General features: G+C 22.0%; 7 protein-coding genes across 9 annotated transcripts; 4 read left to right on the top strand and 3 right to left on the bottom strand.

Moving 5' to 3' along the window:
- Positions 1-52: 52 nt before the first annotated feature.
- Positions 53-347, top strand: DDB_G0268202 (hypothetical protein; the record flags this gene model as incomplete). Its single annotated transcript, XM_642549.1, has 2 exons — positions 53-100; positions 201-347. 2 exons carry the CDS (start codon positions 53-55, stop codon positions 345-347), a joined length of 195 nt encoding a protein of 64 aa, XP_647641.1.
- Positions 348-825: 478 nt separating this feature from the next.
- DDB_G0268594 (hypothetical protein) lies at positions 826-2,283 on the bottom strand (the record flags this gene model as incomplete). Its single annotated transcript, XM_642548.1, has 1 exon — positions 826-2,283. The coding sequence occupies one exon, from the start codon at positions 2,281-2,283 to the stop codon at positions 826-828; it is 1,458 nt and encodes a 485-aa protein (XP_647640.1).
- A 766-nt stretch (positions 2,284-3,049) lies between these two features.
- Positions 3,050-6,813, bottom strand: dlpA (dynamin like protein; the record flags this gene model as incomplete). 3 transcript variants are annotated; one of them, XM_002649166.1, is made up of 3 exons in its annotated part: positions 3,050-5,132; positions 5,300-5,819; positions 6,756-6,813. In XM_002649166.1, 3 exons carry the CDS (start codon positions 6,811-6,813, stop codon positions 3,050-3,052), a joined length of 2,661 nt encoding a protein of 886 aa, XP_002649212.1. The 3 variants fall into 3 exon arrangements, with proteins under 3 accessions (XP_002649212.1, XP_647639.1, XP_001732949.1); XM_642547.1 differs by having other exon boundaries at positions 5,300-5,801; XM_001732897.1 differs by lacking the exon at positions 6,756-6,813 and having other exon boundaries at positions 5,300-5,898.
- A 1,823-nt stretch (positions 6,814-8,636) lies between these two features.
- On the top strand, positions 8,637-10,658 carry DDB_G0268590 (hypothetical protein; the record flags this gene model as incomplete). Its single annotated transcript, XM_642546.2, has 3 exons — positions 8,637-8,709; positions 8,868-8,932; positions 9,042-10,658. The coding sequence occupies 3 exons, from the start codon at positions 8,637-8,639 to the stop codon at positions 10,656-10,658; spliced, it is 1,755 nt and encodes a 584-aa protein (XP_647638.2).
- Positions 10,659-10,693: 35 nt separating this feature from the next.
- On the top strand, positions 10,694-14,451 carry DDB_G0268588 (hypothetical protein; the record flags this gene model as incomplete). The annotated part of the gene is made up of 5 exons (XM_642545.1): positions 10,694-10,737; positions 11,018-11,151; positions 11,240-11,523; positions 11,563-12,508; positions 12,557-14,451. 5 exons carry the CDS (start codon positions 10,694-10,696, stop codon positions 14,449-14,451), a joined length of 3,303 nt encoding a protein of 1,100 aa, XP_647637.1.
- A 956-nt stretch (positions 14,452-15,407) lies between these two features.
- Positions 15,408-18,611, top strand: DDB_G0268586 (hypothetical protein; the record flags this gene model as incomplete). The annotated part of the gene is made up of 5 exons (XM_642544.1): positions 15,408-15,855; positions 15,960-16,649; positions 17,624-17,680; positions 18,339-18,381; positions 18,443-18,611. 5 exons carry the CDS (start codon positions 15,408-15,410, stop codon positions 18,609-18,611), a joined length of 1,407 nt encoding a protein of 468 aa, XP_647636.1.
- Positions 18,612-19,612: 1,001 nt separating this feature from the next.
- Positions 19,613-20,908, bottom strand: sahA (S-adenosyl-L-homocysteine hydrolase; the record flags this gene model as incomplete). Its single annotated transcript, XM_642543.1, has 1 exon — positions 19,613-20,908. The coding sequence occupies one exon, from the start codon at positions 20,906-20,908 to the stop codon at positions 19,613-19,615; it is 1,296 nt and encodes a 431-aa protein (XP_647635.1).
- Between the last annotated feature and the right edge of the window lie 737 nt (positions 20,909-21,645).

The raw sequence follows: 21,645 nt of genomic DNA, 5'->3' as shown, positions 1-21,645 counted from the left end.
TCAAAACAAAAAAGGATAAAAAAGTAAACTTAAAAAAAGAATTATAGAAATAATGGATCAAGTTTTTACATACAACTATAGTCTTGATAAAATTTTAAAAGTAAGAAAATAAAATAAAATAAAATAAAAAAAAAAATAAAAAAAAAAATAAAAAAAAAAAAAAAAAAAAAAAAAATTTTAATTTTGATCTTTTTTTTTAGGAACACGATGATTTCATTGACCCAACATTTATAATTGAGTGTCCGCCTACACCAAAGTTAGAATATGATATTGAAGATAATTTTTACCATCAACAAACATTTATTATTGATGATCAATATCAATATTTACAACAACAGCAACAGTAACATATAATAAATGATAAAGCGATTTTAGTGGTTGATAATCAACTAAAACAAATTCAAGAAAAAGAAAAAAAAGAAAAAGAAATTAATCAAAATCAATCAATTAAAGTTGATGAATTTGAATTTTTCATTAGAAAAAGTTTTCAATATTTGGGAAATAAATGGAATTCCAAAAATACAAATGAAACTATCAACTCATCATCATATCCATTAGCCGTTACAAGTGATTGTTTACCAATCAATAAAATCAAAAAAAGAATTCACATAAAAAGAAAATGTACAATTATCGCAATTCATAAAATACAAAGTTTGGAATTCATAATTAAAAAAAAAAAAAAAAATGTACTATCACCACAAAAGAAAAAGCTATTAATTAATCAAATTTAAAAAATTAAAAAATTAAAAAAATAAAAATAAAATAATGTTATTAAAATTTTATATTTTATTATTACCAATTTGTTGCACAATATATATATTTTATTTATTTAATTTTAATGGAATCATAATTTATAATACGATTTTTAAGATATTTAGTTATTGATTTCTTACAATCTTGATTTGATGGATTAGTATTTATAAAATAATATAATTGGTCATAAGTAAATGAACCATCCTCCAACAATCTAAAAAGGCCTGACATATTGAGTTTTGTACAATTATTCTCCTTTTTCCAAATTTCTTCTAATATTTCTTTTAAACTTTTTGTTTTATAATTATCTTTATCACTTAATTGATTTTTGTAACTATTATTATCATCAGAATTATTATAAACTTTACTTTTAATTATAATTTTAATATTATTATTATTATTATTATTATTATTATTATTATTATTATTATTATTATTATTATTATTATTATTATTATTATTATTATTATTATTATTATTATTATTACCATAATTTCTTTTGACATTTAAATTTTGAATATCTTCACTTTCACTTTCACTTTCACTTTCACTTTCACTTTCACTTTCACTTTCACTTTCAGATTCACTTTCACTTTGAATATAATTTTTAATTTTATTATTAAAGATGGTTTTATTATTATTATAACTACCAACATTAATAGCTTGTTTAGTTATTTGTTGAACTTTAATATTATTATAACTATTATTATTATTATTATAATTATTATTTCTGTTATTTAATTCATTTTCATCAACAACAGCATATTGATGATAATTATTGTCAGAACAAGCGGATTTATAAATATTTTGAATTTTTTGAATAAAGTTATTATTTGTAAAATTTTTTTTAATTGAAAATTTAGATCTAAGAGCATGATGATTTATTGAAAATCCAGGTTTTTCATTTGATAAATTTTTTAAAACTTTACATGAAACTTCATTATAAAATGAATTATGATACATGATATGGTCAATGTGTTGTGAATTTGTTGTTTTAAGGTTTTTTTTATTTGAATATTTTAAAATATCTTGTCCAATTTTTTCTTTTGGTCTATTAAAATCTCCAGCAACAATTATTGGATATTCCATTCTATCAATTTCCGAAATAAATGATTTTAAAATTTCCAATTCTTGATCACTATTTACTTTTCCAATTTGACCAATATGACAATTTACAATTATAAAATAATTATCTGATTTTATATGTTCCAATATTACAATTTGAATTCTAATAGTTGTTTCAACGATTTTGACACATCTAAATTCTGAACGATCAAAAACAATTCTAAGTTGTCTTCCTTTTTCAAGATTGTTTGATATATTATTTATGTTTACAAATTTTGATGGTTTTAATTCACCAAATTTTGAACCAACTTCTTGTAAACATAGAATATTATTTTTTAATTCAGAATTTTCACCACTTTCTGGATTATCTTCTGAAAAAAATAATTCTGTTCTAACTGCATCAGAGTCATCCAATTCTTTTCCACCTTGGATTCCAATATTGAATGATGTTACTACAATTTTCATTTTTTAAAATATTAAATATGATTATAGGATTAAAAAAAAAAAAAAAAATTAAAAAAAAAAATAAAAAAAATAGTATAATAATATAAAATTATATATTTATTAAATAGTATAAAAAATAATTTATGTTTTATAAAAATAAAAATAAAATAATGAAAAAAATATTTAAAAAATAATAATAAATATTTAAATAATTATAATAATATAATAATAAAAAAAATTTAAATTATTATTATTTAAAAAAAAATAAAAAATAAAAAAAAAAAGATGTTCAATTTAAATATAAAAAAAAAATATGAATAAATTGTTACAAAAAAATTTATTTCTATTATTAAAAATTAATAAAAAAAAAAAATAAAAAAATAAAAAAAAATAATAAAAAAAATATTAAATTATATAAATAGAATAATTCAATTGTGGTAAAAACTTAAAATAATAAGAAAAAAAAAAAATTTAGGGTTTACTAAATTAGAACCAACACACAATTGTTCAATTATCTCCCCAGCAAAATACCCCCAAAAAAAAACACAAATAATTTATTTATTTTTAACTTCACACACATTTTTATTTTTTTATTTTTTTATTTTTTTTTTTTTTGGGGGTATGAAATTTCACAAAAATTTATTTATTTTTTATTTTTAAACCTTTCAATCTTATTAAATCTAATTATCAATTTTTTGTGTAATAATAAATATTTTTATTATATTATTTTTTTTTTTAATTTTTTTTAATTTTTTTTTTATTTATTTATTTATTTATAATTTTATTTTTAAGCAGATGGAGTTGGATTAGATAATGGTCTACAAAATAATGAAGCAGCTTTTAAAAATTGCTCATCAATTTGAGAATATTTTTCTAAAATTTGTTGTTGTTTCTTTTCTTCTTGTTTTAATTGTTCACGAGTTGCTTGAACTTCAAAGAGTTGTTCCAATTGTTCATTTGAGAGACAAGTGATTTGAGCTTGAATTTCATTCCAAAGGTCAGTTTGCATTGGTACCAAAAAGAAATTGTATAACTTTAATAAAACATTTTTAGTGATTCTTTGACGAATGGAATCAAATAATTTTGTAGCCAATTGACAAACAGCAGTTTTAGTTTCATGATGATCATTTCTAATACTTGGTAATGAACTATCTGGATGTTCAGTTAATTCCCAATAGATAGTTCTTGAAGAATAGAATTCGTCCATACATTTCTCTTTACAACCTTTGGCAGCTCTATGAACGAAATCATAATAAAGATTCTTTACATGATGAGTAAAGAATGGATATTGATCTAAACTATCCATATCAGTATTTGATAAACGATCATTGATGTTGATGCCATTATTGCCGCCGCTGTTAATATTATTTAAACCGTTACCGCCAAATGGTGATGAACCAATACAACGACTCTTTCTACGACTATCGATAACTTTATCAGCGATATCGGTTAATCTTTTCATAATGTACATGGCACGTTCACACAATTGTTCAATCAATGGAACAAAGGTATCTCTTGATATGAGTGAAGTTAAATCACTTGCGGCCCAAGCATAATTTGGAATGTTATTTAATTTATTGATACCACTTGCGGTGGCAATATCATCCATTTTAACTTCAGAGATTTTACTATTATCACATACGGCTTTAAACTCTGCCATAAGACGCTCCAATTGTTGACCACCATATAATTTACTTGACCAATATGGAATGTTCCATTCTTCAGGATCAATGTAGATTGCCTCTTTGTATGCGTCAACCCATTCACCACAATCACCTTGTTGAGATTTCTCCTCGTCCAAAGTTTGACCATTTGCTGATGGATTACCCTCGCTTGTACCACTAAGGAGTTTCTCAGTGATTTGTAAAAAGGTGACAGTGTAATTGGATGCGATTGAACGAAGTTTAGTGCTATCCAATGATGAGGATTGTTTTTGTAATTCATTGAGTGTTGCTTCAGCAGTTTGACGTTTTGATCTTAAATGTTTGAGAATACGTGGAATTGTATCTTGATAGGATTTCCAAACGATATTTAAAATGTATCTTCTCAATGGTGCCACACCAATTGTACGTTCATATCTTTTATCATATTGAAGTTGTTCCAAAGCATGCATATCCCTCTTATGAGCTTGATAGATTTTCTCTTGGAAACGATTTGCTTCTGAATAGCTTGCACGTACTTGATGATTTGGTAAGGTCACAAAGAACCCTTTAATATCAGGCACTGTACCACTCAAGTATTTATTAATATCACGAGTACTACTGAAACCACGTACTGTATGATGGAATTTAGTGAAAACAAAGGTAGATCTACTTAATTCCGGATCAATCTTTTTAAGATATTGTCCCATTGACATTGATTTCCAATCTTGACTACATGACTCAACTGCAATGATTAAACGATGTGATGGACGTAACAATGAGCTAACAATCGATTCAATCTTGTTTGATTCTGCTTGACTTTGGTCAAATAATAAACCTGGTGAATCGATCAATGTTAAATTCAAAGTAGTTCTTGATTCAATTGAAACATAAATTGGTTCTTCAATATAATCATTTGTTAATTGATTTCTTTTTGCTAAATTTTCATTCAATTGTTCAATTGAAACAATGATATCATGATCAAACTCTTTAATAGTATTATCTTTTTTAATTGTTACTTTTGGTACTTCAAAATCAATATTATTTGTAAATTGTAAATAAAGTACTCTCTTTGAACAACCATTAGCATTACTACCACCAACACCAACAATATTACCACCACCAACAATATTTAATGCTCTACCAATAAATGCTTCAATTAATGATGATTTACCTGATGATCTTGGTCCAACGAATACAATTTCTGGATGTGATACTGCTGTATTTAAACTATAAATAATAATAATAATAATAATAATAATAATAATAATAATAATAATAATAATAATAATAATAATAATAATAATAATAATAATAATAATAATAATAATATATTAATAAATTATTTTTATAATATAAATATATATATAGTATAAATTATATAGTATAAACTTTACTCTCTTGAAAAATATTGTAATTTTTCATAAGAATTATAAACTTCATTTGGGAAGAAACTAAACATATCATGAATGGTTGAAGATGGATCAAGTTTACCCATTTGTTCAAGACTTGAAATTTCAACTTGTTCATTCAATTCTTTATTGGCAGCATTTGCAGCAGCTGCATTTGTTCTTCTAATTTCTTCGTCACGTCTTTTTCTTTCAAGTTCAACTTGTTCTTTTCTTTGTTTCTCTTCATCTTCTTTCTTTTTAGCAACTACGGCTGCAGCAGCCTCCAATTCTGATTTCTTTCTTTTTTCATCCTCTTCTTTCTTTTGTTTTTCAAGCTCCTCTGCAGAGTTGTTATGATTATAGGTTGGTGTTGATCCATTGGAATTATTTGGTGTTGAACCATTGGTTGAACCTACACTTGCACCATTGTTAACTGATGATGCTAATGAATTTAAATTGGTATTTGATGTTGATTGACTTGCTGGTTGAAATGTTCCTTGTGGAGTCTCTATTTTTTTATTATCAACTGTATTGTTAGAATTATTGATTGAATTATTTAAATTATTTTGATAGATAGTACGATGATGATTAGTACAAGATATCATCATTTTTCAAACAAAAACAAAAAAAAAAAAAAAAAACAAAAAAAAAAGAATATAAATAATAAAAAAAAAATAAAAATTTATAAAATTATAAAAATTAAAAAAATTATAAAAGTACAAATAAATAAATAAATAAAAATTAATAATTAAAAAAAAAAAAAAAAAAGGAATTTAAAAAAAAAAAAGGAATTTAAAAAAAAAAAAGGAATTTAAAAAAAAATAAAAAAAAGATGTAAAAAAAGGAAAAACAAATGTTTAAATAAAAATAATTAAAAAAAAAATTATTAAAATAAAAACTATTTATTATAATAATATTATTATTAAGTTTGGAAAAATTAATAAGGAGAAAAAAAAAAAATAAAAAAAAAAAATAATAAAAAGAAAAAAAAAAATAAAAAAAATGATTACTATTATTCGCTTATCGAATGGGTGGTACTACTATTATGTTATTATTTTTAATATGTAAAAATTGAAAATATTATTTACCCCCCAATAAAAAGTAGTGGTAATTTGATAACGGTTATTTCGTGTTTGGTGTGTATATTTTTTTTTTTTTTTTTAATTTTTTAATTATTTTAATTGTTTAATTAATCAAATAGATTTCATAATAATTTTGGAAGTATTATTATTATTATTATTATTATTATTGTTATTATTATTAATCTAAAAAAAATATATATAAATATATAAAAAAACATAGAATTATTTTTTTTGGTTTTTGGTATTTTGATTATTTTTTTTTTATTTTTTATATATATTTATGGAAATTAAATGAAAATAATAAAAATAGTAAAAATGAAAAAAAAAAAAAAAAAAAAAGAATTATTAAAAAGTTTAAAATCTATAAATAAAATTTTTACCTTCGTCATGTTTTTTCTTTTTGTCATCAGATTTATCTTTTTTCTTGAATACAGACATATTGTTACTTTAATTGAGTAATAGTAATTGAGGTATTGATTTTAAAAAAAATTGTAATAGTAATTAAAAATAAAAATGAAATCTAATATAAATATATATAAATATATAAAATGATTATTAGTATGTGATTGATTATATGTCGATGAATTCCAAATATCTTTTTTTTTTTTTTTTTTTTTTTTTTTTTTTTTTTTTTTTTATTAAATTTAAAAAAAGATTTTTTAATTTTTTAATTTTTTTTATTTTTTTTTTTTTTTTGAATTGACCAATAAATGAAATTAAAAAAAAAAAATTAAAAAATTAAAAAATAAAATATTAAAATATTAAAATGGATTAAAAAAAAAAAAACAAAACAAAAATCATCTTATCATTTTATTGGTGTGTTAATGTTGGTTTTTTTTTTATTTTTATTTTTATTTATTTTTATTATTATTATTTTTTTAAATTTAAAATAAAATTAAAAAAAAAGTTAAAAATAGAGAAAAATAATCTATTTATAAATTTTTGTAATACTATACATGTATTATTGTTGTTATATTTGTAGTTTTGTTTTATGTTATAGTAAAACTATAATTTTTTTAAAAATTTTTTTTTTTAATTTTATAAAATTAAAAATATAAATATATAAAAAAAAAAAATTTTAAAATTTATAAAGGAGAAAAAAAAAAAAATTAAAAAAAAAAATTAAAAAAAAAAAAGTGTTTGTCCCTTTGAGACAATGATTTCAATCCACACACACACATTTTTTAATAACAATTCATCACGACACACATTATTTATAAATATATACTATTGTGCCCAACATTAAATTTTAAAGAAAATCTATGTTGGAGATTCTAATCAATTTTTGATCATATTATATTATTTATATGCATATTTTTTTTCTATTTTATTTATTAATTAATGAGATTTATTATTTTTTAAAAAATGATGTTTGATGATAATTACTATTTTTGGAAAATTATTGATTGGTTATTAGGTTTTTTTTTTTTATTATTATTATTTTTTTTTTTTTTTTTTTTTATAAATCTTGGTAAAAGAGAAAAACAAATGAGAAAGAGAAAAAAAAAAAAATTATAAAGAGTATTGATCAATTATTAATTAAAATTAAATAAATTTGTGTGTTTATTTGTAAATGTGAGTGAGTGGGTGGGGTGAGAAGGAACAAATTTTTATTTTTTTTTTAATGTTGGGAAAAAAGAAAAAAAAAAAAAAAAAGAAAATATAATCAACCTTTATTTCTTTTTTTCTTGATGATTAAAACAAAACAAATAATTATTTACTTTTATTCTTGTTTATCAAAAGGTAATAATGTTATTTTGAAAAAAAATGAAAAAATCAAAAAAAAAAAAAAAAAAAAAAAAAAAAAAAAATTAAAATATTAAAATTGGCGCCATTTTTTTTTTTTTTTTATACAAAAATTATTTTCAATTAATTTTTTTGTTTTTTTTTTTTATAATAATAAATATAATTAATAAAAAAAAAAAAAAAAAAAAAAATTTGATTATCAAACCAAAATATTTCAATTTTAAATTCAAAAAATAAAATAAAATAAAAAATACCAAAATTGGAATTTATTTTTAAATTTCCTTCTCTATTTTTTTTTATACACTTGTTTTTTTTTTTGTTTTTTTTTTCAACCCCCAGAGAGTTTTTTTGAACTTCAAAAAGGCGCCATTTTTTCACCGTTACAATTAATAAAAAATGAAATTATTTTTGAATTTTTTTTTTTTTTTTTCTTTTTAAAATTGGGAATTATTTTTTTTTTCTTAATTTTTTATTTTAATATTTTTTTTTCCACTTTGAAGTTATAAAAATTAAAAATGCTTAAAAAAAAAGGATTTTCAACTTCTTTTCCAAATGAAGATTTTATTGATAATCAAGATACAATTTCAAGTAAATATTATAATAAATAAAAAAAAAAAAAAATAAAAAAAAATAAAAAAATAACCAATAAAAATTTCTAATCCCGATTTTTAATTAATTACTAATATCTTAATTTTTTTTTTTTTATATTTTTTATTTTTTTTTATTTTTTTTTTCTAAATCTTTAGATTTCAAAATAAAAAAAGAGGATTTTTTATTAGATTTCGATGATACATATGAACAACTAAATATGGTAATTTCTATTTTTGATTTTTGATTTCTTTCTTTTTTTTTTTTATCTTTTTTACTTACACATTATTTTTTTTATGTTTTTTTTTTATTTTTTTTTTTGGGAATTTTAGACAACACCAAAAGGAAAAATAATAATCCAAGGACAAGAAAATCATTCACCATTTTCATTAAAATCATTTTCAAATTTATCATTTGACTATAATAGACCACTTTCACCAAAAACTCATATTTTAAATATTCAAGACAATAATAATAATAATTATAGTCCAATTTTAAAAAGAGTTAATAAAACAATATCACCGAGTTTAGTTTCATCAACAAATAGATTTAAAAATTCATTATCTTGTTCATCTTCATCACCTTCTTCTTCTTCTTCATCTTCGTCTTCATCGCCAAGATTAATTTCAACACCACCAATAATTTCGACACCATCTTCACCAATGATACTAACCTCATCATTGGATAAATTTGACGAAATACTATCAGAAAATGAATTTATGTCATTAGATAATTCAGTAACATCATCATCGTCATCACCATCTTCATCTTCATGTTCTTCACCAATAGTAATAAAAACCAACGCCACAACCTCAACAAAAATTGTAACTCCCTCATCATCTCCTTCATCGTCTTATATTGAAGATGCACCATCAACACCATCACCATCTAAATTATTTCAAAGTTTATCATTTAAATCACCTTGTTCTTCTCCATCTTCATCATCATCATCTACAACAACTCCTAAATCATCAATAAATGGTGGTAACATAATTAAAAAACAATTATTTTCAAATAAAAGGATTCAAGATATTAAAATTGAAAAACCATCAACTAAAATTGATTTGCACCCATCTAAATTACAAATAAAATCAAATTTAAAAATAAAACCATCTTTACCATATAACTCAACAGAAGTAACAGCAAATACAAAAACAACAACATCAACTACTACTACTACCAATACAACTATTCCTACTTTATCAAAGAATATAATTAAAAGAACATCATCAGTTGGATTATCACCTACATTATCATCAACTCAACTTGTAAATAAATCATCAAGGAAATCAATTTCAGCAGCAACAACAACAACAATTACTCCTCATAATAATAATAGTACTATGACCACAAAAACACCATCAAAAAGAAGTTTAGATACTTCAAATTTAAGTACACCTAAATCAACATCTTCAACCATTAATAAAGCATTTACAACATCAACCACACCCTTAAAGAAACCAAGAATGTCAATGACACCCCTATCATCATCATCATCATCATCTACAACGCCAAGTAAATTTATAAATCCATTACCATCATCATCATCAAAAACTACAACAACTATTACAAATTCAAAAAGATTATCAACATTATCAAAACCATCGCCAATAACACCAATCACTCCAACTATAACAAAAACAACAGCAACCACAACTACCACAACTACAACAACACCAAACAAACCAACTAATAAAAGATTATCAACATTAGTAAATACAGCACAAAAACCAAGAAAATCATATGCGCCACCACCATCATCTCATATATCTGATGAATTGGAACAAAGAATTCAAGAAGCACTCTTGGCTGAAGCAAATGGAAATTATACTGGTGGAAGTGTTTTAACCCATTCTTCACCTCAAAAAGTTGAACAGAGTGAGTGGTCTCCAATTAGAAAAAAGTCAACTTTACACGATGTACATGCTTGTACTAAAAAGAATTATTAATCCTTTATTTAATATTATAATAATTTATTATAATAATGTATATATATAAATATATGAATAAACTAAAAAATTTTAATTAGTTTTTTTTAATTTATTTAATTTAATATTTAATATTTAATATTTAATTTTATTTGTTTTTAAATTCAAAAAAATAAGAAATAAAAAATAAAAAAATAAAAAATAAAAAAACAAAAAGTAAAAAAGATATTTTTAATTCAATTTCTTTTTTTTTTCTTTTTTTAAGATATTCTAAATTGTTTATTTTCATTTTTTTTTTTTTTTTTTTTTTTTTTTTTAATATTTTTTTTATTTTCAATCAACCTTAATTTTTTTTTTTTTTTTTTTTTTTATAATAATAGTTTTAAAATGAAATCAGCGGTTCTTAAATATAATAATGAAAGTTTAAACTTTAATTTTGATGAAAACACAACCTTACATGATCTTCAATTAAAAATTTTATTATCATTTTATATTAGCCCATCAAATTTTTATTGTAAAGTATAATTTATAAAAATAGAAATTGTTTTTTTTTTTTTTTTTTTTTTAACACATCTATAAAACAACAATAGTTTTAAAAACAGATAATGAAAAAATATTTTTAAATAATGATTCAAATGAAAAATTAATAAAATATAGTAATATAAAAGGAAATGAAATTTTAACAATTATAGAAATAATAAATTATAAAGAAATTTTTGATGAAGAGAAAAAACAAATTGAATTAAACAGATTTAAAAATAGAACAAAAATTTTATTCAGTTCCAAAATTTCACCACAATCAAAAATTAATTATAGTGGTACTATTAATTTTGAAAATGAAATGGAAATAAATAATAATAATAAAAATGAATTATTATTTTTTAAAGTTTTTAGAAATATTTTTTTATTTAATAAAATCTATAAGTATATTAAATATAGTTGTTGTGGTGGTGGTGGTGGTGGTAGTGGTAGTGGTGTTGAAGATAATATACAATGTACACATAATAAATCAATTAAATTTCCAGTTTTTCAAGATGATTCACAATATGATATAAATTATGAAGAAGAAGAAAGAAATAAAAATTTATTTCAAATATTTCAAACAGACTTTTCAAATCAACAACAACAAAACAATAATAATAATAATAATTATATGAATGGGAATTATTATCATAAAAATGATTATAATCCAATTGATATTAAAAAGAAATTTAAAAAATTTGATGAAATTGATAATGTTAAATGGATGACAAGTAGAGGTTATTTATCATTATTAAGATATAAATTTAAATTATTTATAAAAAATCAAAATCAAAAACAACAACAAAGATTTGAATTATATGGTTGGGATAATGAAAGTTTAATTAGTTTAATAAAAGATTGTAAAGATTTAGAAAGTAATGAAAATTTAGAAATTATAAAATATTTATTTAAAAATCATTTTTATTTATTTGATTCAAAAATTATTGAATCTGTTGTATTATATTCAAATTTAGAAGTTTTTGAATATTTAGTATTAAATAATTTTGGATCAATTGATTATTGTATTGAAAGGGTATTTGAAAATTGTATAGAATGTATTGGTAGAGGTAATGGTAATAGTAAGGCTAAAATCATATTCGACATGTTAGAAACATTACATTTTAATCAAATGGATGAAATTGAATTTGGTGAATCAATCGAAATCTGTAGTGAATTTGGTAATTTTCAAATGGTGAAATATTTAATAACAAATAAAAAGCTAATTAATTTTGGATATGAAGCTATTGATAAGGCATCAGCTAATGGGTACATTGAAATAGTTAAATATCTACTACAATTCACCAACTATAATTTCACAATTGATGCAATTAACAATGCTGCATTCAATGGTCATATTGAAATTTTAAAATATTTATTCAACAATCATAAAAAAAAAGTGGGTGATATATTTTTATCAATTGCAAACAAATCAACAAAATCTATAGAAAATGCGATTTTGAATGACCATTTGCCGATAATAAAATTTTTAATTTTTAAAATTTTCAGCACATCACAAGAATTATTAAGTACTGGTAGTATATTTACGGATTGTTCATCTAGAATGGGCAGATTAGAGATACTTAAATTTTTTATAATAAATTGTAAATTACCACAACAACAATCCATTGAATTAGCATCTGGTGCCGGTCATTTAGATATTATTGAATTTTTATTACCAAAAAATCATAAACCAATTCATTCAAGTGCAATTAATTTAGCTAGTGAGTGTGGGCATATTGAAATTGTGAAATTATTGAAAAAAGCCAATGCTCTAAGTACAATTTACGCTGGAGAATGGGCTGCATTCAATGGACATATTGAAATTATTAAATTATTTAATAAAAGTTCAGCAGAACTTTCCAACTCTGCCACCAACCACGCTGCATCAAATAATCAATTGGAAATAGTTGAATATCTTTGTAAACTTGGTTTTATTGGTACAAATGATTCGTTTATTCAAAGTGCATCAAATGGTTATTTAGATGTCTTAAAGAGGTTATTCCATTACCATGGTAATAATAGTTTACCAATTGATGATAAAACCATAGCCAGAATTTGTAGTAGAAATTATTTATCAACTCTATCATACATCTACTATAATAGAGCATATTGTAAAAATCCTAAACAATCATTTAACCAAATTTACACAACAGATGCAATGGATAAAGCATGTAGATTTGGAAATTTAGAAATTGTTAAATTCATTTTTAATAATCCTCCACTTGATACTGTCAGTGGCAGTGGTATTAGTAGTGGTAGTTGTTGTTTTTCAACTTACTCATTGGAACTTGCAGCATCTGGTGGATTTTTAACAATAGTTGAATTCCTTTTGAAAAATACTCAACAACCATCATTATCTCGTGCTATTAAAGAAGCATCTAGAAATAATAGATATGAAGTTTTAAAATTTTTAATTCAATCAATGAAATCTGATCAAGATAGAATTAAATGTATTGATGCAATAAATGTAGCATCAGAAAATGGTAATTTAGAATGTGTACGTTTATTAAATGAAAATGGCTTCACTTGTACAAATTATGCAATTGATAATGCATCTAGAAATGGTCATTTATCAGTTGTAAAATATTTAACAGAGAATACAATTGTATCGTTAATTGATGCATATGATAATTGTGCTCAAAAAAATCATTATCAAATTTTAAAATATTTATTGGAAAATAGGAATGAACAAATTTCAAATCAAACTTTATTAAAGTCTTCAAAAAATGGTCATTTTACAATTATAAAATTATTAATTGATACTTTTTATTTGAATAATAATAATAATAATAATAATAATAATAATAATAATAATAATAATAATAATAATAATAATAATAATAATAATAATAATAATAATAATAATAATGAAATTAAAAAATGTGGTCAAAAAATTATGTTACAATTTTCAAATAAAATTGAACAAATGTCAACAATTAATATTGTATTACAAAATGCTATCAATATTGGTAATAATGAAATAGTTCAATATCTTTATAAATCTATTGGTTTAAATAATTTATTAAATTTCTCTATAAATTTGGCAGAGATTAAAGTATTGAATTTGGAAATTTTAAAATTCCTTTCAAAGAAATTATTAGTAAAGTTTGAAAGTTTTGCCATTTCAGAATTATTAAAAAAATTTGATGATTATTATCTTTTAGATTTTTTATTATCAATTTCAACTGATAAAAATATAATTCAAGAATCATTAGATAAAATTACTAGAATTAGTAATCCTTCAAAAAATTCTTTATTTTATAAAAGAAAATTTTCTTCAAAAATAAATTAATTAATTAATTAATAAATTAATAAAAAAAATAATAATAATTATTTATAAACATTTATAGTTTTTAATTTTTTTTATTTATTTTTATTTTTTTTGGTCGATATTTTTTTTTTTGAAAATAAAAAAAAACACCCAGTAATTGGATATTTCTGTTTTAATATTGTCTGTTTAATTTAAAAAAAAAAATTCTAAAACGGGATTGTTTAATTAAAAAAAAAAAAAAAAAAAAAAAAAAGATATTTTTTTTTTTTAATTAATATGGGATGACATGATATGACGAAAATGAAAAAAATAAAATTTATTTTTTTTTTATTTTTTTTTATTTTTTTTTTATTTTTTTTTTTATTTTTTAATTTTTATATTGTAACCCGGACATTACAATTTTTTTTTTTTTTTTTTTTTTTTTTCCTTCACTTAATCAAAACACAAAGAGATTTGTTATTTAACCTTTATTTTTAAAACAAAAAAAAAAAAACACATAAGTGGTGTTTTATATTTTTTTTTTTTTATTTAAATTTTATTTTTTATTTAATTTAAAATTTTTTTTTTAAAAAAAAAAATATATTTATTTTTATTTCAATTTTTTTTTTTTCACAACCATCATTTCAAATTTGTAATAATAAATATACAAATACTACTCTAAGAAATATATTTTTTTTTTTTTTAATAAAAAAGAATTAAAAAAACCTATATCCCCACTTCATTAAAAAAAAAAATAAAAATAAAAATAATAAAAAATAAAATTTAATTTTAAAAAAAAAATAAAAAAAAAAAAAAAAAAAAAAAAAGTACAACGTAGTCCCCAAGATATCAATTGTAAATACAAAAAAAAAAAAAAAAAAAACAAAGAAGAAATCAAAACAAAACAAACAAAACAAAGCAAAACAAAAAAAAAAAAAAAAAAAAAAAAAAAAAAAGAAAAAGATTAGTATATTACTATTGAAAAAAAAAAGAAAAAGATGGAAACAAAAAGATTAGTAAAATTATCATTAATTTTATTATTAATAGCGACAATTGGTATTTTATTTGTATTGATACTGATACCGAATTCACCAGTAAATGAAATAATGTTAAATTTTATGGAATGGATAGAACAGATACCAAAGCTTTGGGGAAGTGTATTACTTACCCTAATCTATACGATATCACTTGTATTTTGTTTTCCAGGTACACCATTAAATTTTGCAGCTGGTTATATATTTGGACCATGGCTTGGTTCAATATCGACTGTAGTTGGTTGTGATTTAGGTGCAGTATTAGCTTTCTTTATTGGTAGAAATTTAACAAAGGAATGGACAGAATCAAGAATGCAAACTCATCCAAAATATGGTCAAATCAGTTCAGCTGTTTCAAAAAATGGTTTATTAATTATATTTTTATTAAGATTATCACCAATAATTCCGTTTGGTATGTGTTTTTTTTTTTAAAAAAAAAAAAAAAAAAAAAAAAAAAAAAGTAATATGATAATAAAAATAATTATTAATAATTTCTTTTATTTTTTTTTTTAAAAGGAATGTGTAATTATTTATTTAGTGCAACAAATATACCGTTTTCAAAATATTGGATTAGTACAACATTAGGTTTATTACCATTTACAATATTATATACATATTTGGGTAGCTTAATGAAAGATTTAAAGGATATATTTGCAGATGCAGATAAAGATGCCGCAGAGGTAAAGAGTAGTTCAAGTCAAATTGCATACGTTACTTTTGGTGTTATATTTTCAATACTTATTTTTGTTGCAGTTACAGTTATTACAAAGAGAACTTTAGAGAAGGCAATGCAAGAACAATCAAGATCTGAAAAATTAGATTTAGAAAAAGGTTTAGAATTACCATTAATTGGTGATAACAGTGATGATGCTGAAACTAATACTAATAATGGTAATAATAATAATAACAGCAACAATAATAGCAACAATAATAATAAGAATAATAAAAAGAATTCAAACAAACAAGATATTGAAAATGATTTTAGTGATAAAGCAATCTTTAAAAGGTCCCCAACTGATATGGATTTATCAGTTGACGATGATAATTCAAATAGTAAAGATTTAATTTTAACCATTAATGATGATGTCCAATTTCAACATGACTATGAAAATGATGACGAATATTATGGAAACGATAAAACATTTTTAATTAAAACTAATACATATAGTAGTAACAACAAAAATAATAATAATAATAATAATTTAAGTAATAATACAAATATAATAATATAACAACAATAAAAATGTTTATTTAGTATATAAATGAATATATATATATATTCATAATTTTTTTAAAAAAAAAAAACCTCTTTTTAACTTTTTTTAATCATTTTTATTAAATCATAATAATTTGGAAAAGTTTATAAACACCAATAAACATATAAATATTTATAATTCATATTGAATTAATTTATTTTTATTTTTGCTTTATTTTTTTTTATTCTTATTTCTATTTTTATTTTTTTTTATTCTTATTTCTATTTTTATTTTTATTTCTATTTTTATTTTTATTATAATTAATTATATTTTTTTAATTTTTTTTATTTTATCTTTTTTATCTTTTTTATCTTTTTTATTTTTTTTTTTTTTGACTAAACATTTATTTATTTATTTATTTATTTATTTTTGAAGATTTGTTTTGAAATTTAAATAAAAATAACTTTCAATTAAAAAAATAAACAGATTATTTGTTAAATGGATATTTTAATATTGTTTTTGACCAGATTTGGATAATAGTTTTTTTTTTTTTTTTTAAAAAAAGAAAATTTTAATTACAGTATTTAATGTTTCAATATTTTTTATTTAGGTTGCTCCATCATGCCCAAGTTAGTACTGCTATCATATCCAAGTTAGTGCTTCCATCATATTCAAGTTATACTGCAGCCATATTAAAGTTAGTGCTCCATCATACCCAAGTTAGTACTGCTATCATATTCAAGTTAGTACTTTCATCATAATCAAGTTAGTGCTTCCATTATTTCCAAGTTAGAGCTGCCATTTAATTCAGGCCAGTACTGCCATCATATTAAAGTTATTACTTCCGTCATATTCTAGTGCATCATCCTTTATTAATGCTAATCCTCATCCACTCCACATTTGACTATTAGTAATTCCGCAAGGTTAGATCTAGATTTACCAACACCTGTTGGGTATTCCAAGCCATTGTCATAAAAATTTTAGATTCACAAGGAAAACCAATTAAATCAACTATTACATATGTTGTACCAGCTAATTGTTGTATGAATGAAAGCCCCATTAATACTTCACTCTCCAAAATTGTAAATACAATCTCAGACTCTCCATTTCTTCCATCAATTTTGGCTAAGTGCCACAAATATGTTAAATATTTTCTTTTTTTTTTTTTAAAGAAAAAAATATAAAAAATGAACAGATATTGAAGAATTTGGTACAACTAATAGTCAAAAAATTGTTTTTGAATAGCATCTCATTAGATATAAAACATAGGCCAAATGGTTGGACTAATCATTATAATGATGCAAATATTGTTATATAATATTGTAAAATCTAAATCACCAAACAATGGTGTCTATGATATCAATGAAATTTGTATCCTCAACATAAACTTTAAGGTCTATTTCAAATGATATTGTCATGAATTCAGTTCAAATTACAAAAACAAATTGTGAATATTCAATTGCAAACGTCCCAAAGGTCCATATTATGAAAGCTTCAATTCCGCCACGTTATACCATTCAAATTACACCACTTTTGTTCTTGTAACAATGGTAAATAAGTGATTCTAAATACCCACACTGCTCATATGAAATGGTCCAAACACTGCTGGACCAGTTATTGTTGTGTTCCTATATAAATCCACGTAGCAATACAATTTTAAAAATTCCTTTTTCATTAGGAAGTTTTTATTGTATTATAGCAATACTACAAGATAAATATCAATTGTCAAATCATATGATTCAGTTTGGGATGCAACAGGTGATATTGCTCCAAATTAACACAAGAAAATATTAACAAATTTAGTTTAATTCTACTCAATAGTATCGGATCTGTATCTAGGTTAGATAAGAATAATGATGAAAATAGAGAAGAGAATAATAATAAATCCTTACCAGGTGGAGAATTATCATTACAATATTCAAAAGGTGAACCATGGGATTATAGTATTTTTACAACAATTCCAAGAGGATAAATTACAGTTCCTGATAGTCCAGATCTATTTTTCAATAATAAATATTGTTTATCATTCATTAGACAAAAGCAATAATAGAATTGATCATTGATTTCAGTTCAATCCAGGTTGATATCAACTCTCGAAATTGGTCAATACATTTGGGTCGAAAAGAATAACAATAGTAAAGATTCAGATGAACCTTTATTATGAAGTGTTCAAGTAATTATTTTCATTCTCAAAATGGAACCTCAATCGCCAATCTTGATACAGATGAAATTGTAAAAAATTATTTAAAGGTCAAGTACCCTATATTCAATTTTTTATTCCACCACATTACTCAATTAGAAGACTCACTATTCCATTCAAAGAAATTTCATGAAAGAACAATAATATTAATCCAGCATTGGATATAAAAAAAGAGATAAATTTTAGCATTGTTTTGGATAAAATTTTTTTTTTTTTTTTTTTTTTTTTTTTTATTAAAAAGATTTTATTTTCCATAAATCCGAAAGTAAATATGAAATAAAATATAATGATTATAATAAAAACTATTTAAAAAAATAAAAAATTTAAATAAAAACAATATTAAGTTGGATTACTGTTGGTCAATAAGATGGTAAAGTTATTCAAGTCTAGATGTCAAATATCAAAGGTCAAAATGAACAAAAAAAAACAATAGATTCCAAGAATATATAAATAATTTAATTTTAATAAAATAAATTAAATTTTATTATTTTCTAACATTATGGAATTAATAAAAAAAAACCTTTTAATTTTATTTTGGTTTTTATACCCATTTTATTTTATTACTTTTTTATTAATAAAAATTATTTTCATAGTGGAAAAGCTATTTAATTTTTTGTTGGAATAGTTTTTTATTAAAAATTGTTGTATAATGGTAATTATATTTAAAATCTTAAAACTAAGTGATATTAATAAATAAATAATAAAATTAAAAAACAAAAGATATTAAAAAGTTTTTGTTAAAAAAGTTTTATATATTTATTAAACAAAAGATTTTAATATCTGTAGTGATCAACTTTGTATGGACCAGCGACTGGAACTGATAAATATTCGGATTGTTTTTCAGTGAGGGTAGTTAATTTAGCACCTAATTGATCTAAATGTAAACGAGCAACTTCTTCATCTAAAATCTTTGGTAAGAAGTGGACACCTAATGGGTATTCTTCAGTTTTAGTCCAGAGGGCGATTTGAGCTAAAGTTTGGTTACAGAAAGAGTTTGACATAACAAAAGATGGATGACCAGTACCACAACCTAAATTGACGAGACGACCTTCAGCTAAGAGGATGATGTGGACACCGTTGGCAAGGGTGTAACGGTCAACTTGTGGTTTGACGGTATCTTTTTTGGCGTTGGCGTTTAACCAAGCGACATCGATTTCACAATCAAAGTGACCAATGTTACAAACGATGGCATCTTCTTTCATGACGGCAAAGTGTTCACCTCTGACGATATCACGACAACCGGTGGTGGTGACGAAAATGTTTGATAATGGAGCGGCGGTTTCCATGGTGACGATTTGGTAACCATCCATACAGGCTTGGAGGGCATTGATTGGATCGATTTCAGTGACTAAAACACGAGCACCCATTTTTGATAATGATTGAGCACAACCTTTACCTACATCACCGTAACCAGCGACGACGGCAACTTTACCGGCAATCATAACATCGGTGGCACGTTTAATACCATCGATTAAAGATTCACGACAACCATATAAGTTATCGAATTTGGATTTGGTGACAGAGTCATTGACGTTGATGGCTGGGACCTTTAATTTACCTTCTTTGAACATTTTGTAGAGGTTGTGGACACCAGTGGTGGTTTCTTCAGAGATACCTTTGATACCAGCTAAGAATTGTGGGTATTTCTCGTGGACGAGGTTGGTTAAATCACCACCATCATCTAAGATCATATTTAATGGTTGACCATCTTGGAAAACAATGGTTTGTTCGACACACCAGTTGTATTCTTCTTCGGTTTCACCTTTCCAGGCATAGACTGGGACACCAGTGGCAGCGATGGCAGCGGCGGCTTGATCTTGAGTGGAGAAAATGTTACATGATGACCATTGGACTTGAGCACCGAGAGCAGTTAAAGTTTCAATTAAAACGGCGGTTTGGATAGTCATGTGTAAACAACCTGCAATACGAGCACCTTTTAAGATTTGAGCTGGACCATATTTCTTTCTTAAGGTCATTAAACCTGGCATTTCATTTTCGGCAATTTCAATTTCCTTACGACCCCAAGCGGCAAGTGAAATATCTTTAACTTTGTAGTGTAATTTAGTCATTCTATTTTAAATATGTATTAAAAAAAATTAGTATGTGTATTTTTTTTTTTTTTTTTTTTTTTTTTTTTTTTTTTTTGTTGTTTATGATAAAATAAATAATAAAAAAAATAAAATAATTATAAAAAAATAAAAAATTAAAAATTAAATAATAAAAATAAAATAAAATTCATATTACATAATAATTTATATGATATATATGTGGGATATTATTATTACTATATTATTTGTATGTATTATAGTTAAACTTGAAATAAAAAGAAAAAAAAAAAAAAAATTCTTTTTATACCAAATTAAACAAGATTTATTTTTTAAAAAAAAAAAATAAATAAAAAAAAAAATAAATAATAAATATTCCAATGGGTGTCGCAACATCCAAATAATCTGAAAAAAAATTCTTTGGTCATTTTATAACCCATATTATAAATTTAGAATATTGTGACTGTTTTTATGTTGACTGTATGTGTGTTTATTTTTTTTTTTTTTATTTTTATTTTTATTTTTTTTTTATTTTTTTTTTTTTTTTTTTTTTTTTTTGTTATCCAGATTTTTATTTTAATGATTAAAATGAAAATAAGGTTTTTTGTTTTTTTTTTGTTTTATTTTATTTTTAATTATTGACAACAACACAAAATTTAAACATTTTATTATTTATTTTATAATAATAATAATTTATCATAAATTATTATTATTGTTATTTCTATTTGGTGTGACAGTGTGGTTATAATTTTATATAGAGA

Source organism: Dictyostelium discoideum (assembly GCF_000004695.1).
Source record: "Dictyostelium discoideum AX4 chromosome 1 chromosome, whole genome shotgun sequence".
In the NCBI taxonomy this organism is placed as follows: Eukaryota; Evosea; class Eumycetozoa; order Dictyosteliales; family Dictyosteliaceae; genus Dictyostelium; species Dictyostelium discoideum.
This window is presented reverse-complemented; position numbering and strand designations above follow the sequence as displayed.